General features: G+C 49.5%; 1 protein-coding gene across 1 annotated transcript; it reads left to right on the top strand.

The window, feature by feature from the left end:
- Nucleotides 1-1463: 1463 nt before the first annotated feature.
- On the top strand, nucleotides 1464-2658 carry LOC123117762 (putative glycine-rich cell wall structural protein 1). The gene has a single exon (XM_044538448.1). It carries the CDS (start codon nucleotides 1490-1492, stop codon nucleotides 2369-2371), a length of 882 nt encoding a protein of 293 aa, XP_044394383.1. The 5' UTR covers nucleotides 1464-1489; the 3' UTR covers nucleotides 2372-2658.
- The last annotated feature ends 599 nt before the right edge of the window (nucleotides 2659-3257 follow it).

Here is a 3257-nt window from a genome sequence, read left to right as displayed (position 1 = left end):
GGACGCGAGTGGGGTGGCCGAGGGGGCCGCGGTAGCTCGCTGCCGCACAAGCGGGCCCGTCATGACGACGAGGCCGGGAGCTCCGCCATCCGCCCGCCGGCAGAGGAATGGCGCCGCTTGCAGGCGTGGGAGCGCGGCACACTCTCCCACAGCGGTGGCTGATGGGCATTGCGGTACTTCGACCGTCTCCACGAGATCCTCTGGCCGACGACCAAGCGTCCCTGGGAGGCAGAGCTCGCGTTCTTCAAGGCGAAGGAGGCAGTCGCCGCCGGAGAAGAAGGGGCTGCTGTGCGGCCAGAGGTGGCCAAGGAAGAGGACTTTGCGTTCACCCTCTCCAGCTCCATGACGGAGTTTCATTTCCATGTCAAGAAGGATGACTAGTTAGATTTTAGGTTTTAATCTAGTATGTTTCAAGTTTGTGATGAACTATGTTTAAATTACGCCGATGTATGGTGGAGCGAACGAGTATGTTTAAATTATGCAGTACGCTTTACAGGTTTTGCTCTGCCATGCGGCCCACAGTACCGCAAAAATGATTTACAGGATCCCACAAACAAATTTTGCAGTAAACAAATTTTACCGGATCTGCGAGAGATGCTCTTAGTCGCATTCGAGACCAGTTCAAAGATGTGTATTTGGACTTTGGAGACCATGTGCCCTAATTTCAGAAGTCAGACCTACGGAACGTGATCGAGTTTTGTTGATACTAATCAAACCACCAATTAAATTCATTTGGGATCCCGGCCGTCAGTGAACATAACTACTCTTCTCGTTTCTGCCGACCGATCCAGAGCCTTGCATGCAGCTGGAGAACGGAATACCAGCTCGATCGGTCGTAGCCTGCCACTAGGTCAACTTGGACACAAGTAATTTTCATTTATCACCGATCGACATACATATCTCGTTGTTAATTTGCGCCTAGACTAGAACCAGAGTGCCCGACTCGGTCAAAGTTGTTGACAATGGGTTACTAAACCCTAGGTGAGGTAAGTCTCCGGGCGCCGCGGTGTTTCAGCGATGCACGATGCACGATGAACTCGGCGAGCAGACTAAGAGGAAATGTCAATGTCAAAGGATCCGAGTCCACTGTGATCGCATCGCCTAGCTACATCGATCATCAGCTTACGCGTAGTTTCACATGTGTAGGGCATCGAACAGATATAACTAATCTGTCTGTCAGGCGATGGGAATATCTTGCATACTAGTTGAACTGCATCAATCAATAAATTACTGACAATTACATGCTGCACGTCTTGCTAGCAGCTAGTCTGGGACTAGATCGACATATACACAGTCAAAGTTACTACTGTCATTCTGATCATAGGAAACTTCTCATCGAATAACTCAGTCAGTGCACAACCAAAATCACTCGATCGGATCACCGTAAGATCTCACACCCATGCACAGCCTCCAGCACTATATATACCCACCCAACCTTCTCCGCTCTCAGCACCCAACTCGACCGTCTCACTCACACAGCTCACTCGCAATGGCTACTAGCACCAAGCTTGCAGCTCTTGGCTTTGTTGTCCTTGTGAGCATTGGGTTCAACGATGCAGCAAGGATGCTAGCTAGCTCCTCCAGTGCTTCGGGTGGTGGTGGAGGAGGTGGCGGAGGAGGTGGAGCCAATGGTGGGAGTGGATGGGGTGGAGGGTCTGGATCGGGTGGAGGCTTGGGATATAGTGAAAGCGGTGGAGATTGGGGTAACAAGTGGAACTTCGCCAAGGGGTCTGGAGGAGGGGGAGGAGCAGGCGGTGGGGGAGGATCAAAGGGTGGATCCGGGTCTGGTTCCGGATCTGGTTCTGGTATAGGAAGTGGTGTGAGTGGCTCTGCGTCAGCCCCTCCCGGCAATGGATATGCCAATGCTGATGGTAAGGGCGGGGGCGGGGGCGGAGGTGGGGGTGCAGATGGGTCTAGCGGAACCGGGGCTGGGTCTGGCCTGGGCAAGGGATATGGTGAGAGTGGTGTGTCAAAGGCACCGGCTCCTGTTGCCGGTGGTGATGGTACCAGCTACTCAGATGCTGGTGGTAGTGGTAACGGTGGTGGGGGCGGTAACAATGGAAATGGAGGTGGTGCCGGATCTGGTGCTGGACAGGCCGGTAGCGACGACATTTCTGGAGGCTTTGCAAATGCAGGAGGAAGCGGCAATGGTGGTGGTACAACTGGAAGTGTCGCTGAAGGCCCAAGCGTTGGAGCTGGATCTGGTGCTGGGTCTGGCGCCGCTCAGACCGGTAGCACTGGCTCTTATGGCGAAGGCTATGCCACGGGAATGGGGGGTGGCAAGGGTGGCGGCAGTGGTGAAAGCCAAAATGGCGGAACTGGCAATGGTGGAGGCAGTGGATCCGGATCTGGTGGTGGAGGATACCACTAAATTGCCCTTTGTGGAGCAAGATAGAACTTGGATCTCGACATGTATTTTAATTTCCTTTATTTCAGTAGTATTACGCATTGAAGGACATGGGGCGTGCACTGAAGGGACGATCCCGAGCATAGGTGGAGGGAACTAAATAGCATTTCTTGGATTAACATTTAACTCCTACACCTATTCAGGCTGGTTTGCGCCAATAGACAAAACTATAATAATGTGAAGGAGTACCTCCTTTGTAGTTTTTTCTATCTCAATAGTCAAATCGCTTGATTCCGCCGTTTTGTTTCCAATGCCTTTTTCAGTTTTGACCAAATTTACATGTTCAAGTATGTCTCTTGTGTGCATACCCACAAGAGTATGCAAGTCTGGTTTTCTAGAGCTATGCAAACTCCGACTTTGCTTTCTATTTGAAATATTCCCTCGTGTTAAATTGGGTTGGTTTTTGAATCTCTATTAACAAAATTATTCCAATCTTAACCATCAACATGAAACGTAGTATTAAGACACCATATTCATACAAAATGTTATTCCATAATATATTCTCAGGTGTATTTAAACCATCATAGTTCATAGAAATTGGTACTCAAAAGTGTTAGACTAAAGAATGATAATGTGAAAATGAGGTTTTGGCAGTGTCGATACACGAGACTTTACGTCAACAAAATATAATGTCGTCTATCAAAGCACAAAGAACCGTGTAATGAAGTGAACCTAGTCAGAGTTAGAGGACTGGGCGCACAAGCTTGCCTGATAGGTCTTGTGATTGGAACATGAGACGACCAAATGCAATAGCAAATGTAACCTGCGTGGTGGCAAAAAGAGGTTCTCTTGAAACATGAGCATGAAGCATGATATAGAGTTAGTTTAGGGACAGAAAAAAAAACATGTG

Source organism: Triticum aestivum, chromosome 5B (genome assembly GCF_018294505.1).
Source record: "Triticum aestivum cultivar Chinese Spring chromosome 5B, IWGSC CS RefSeq v2.1, whole genome shotgun sequence".
Taxonomy (NCBI): domain Eukaryota; kingdom Viridiplantae; phylum Streptophyta; class Magnoliopsida; order Poales; family Poaceae; genus Triticum; species Triticum aestivum.
Note: the sequence above shows the minus strand (reverse complement) of the source record. Positions and strands in the feature narration are given on the sequence as shown.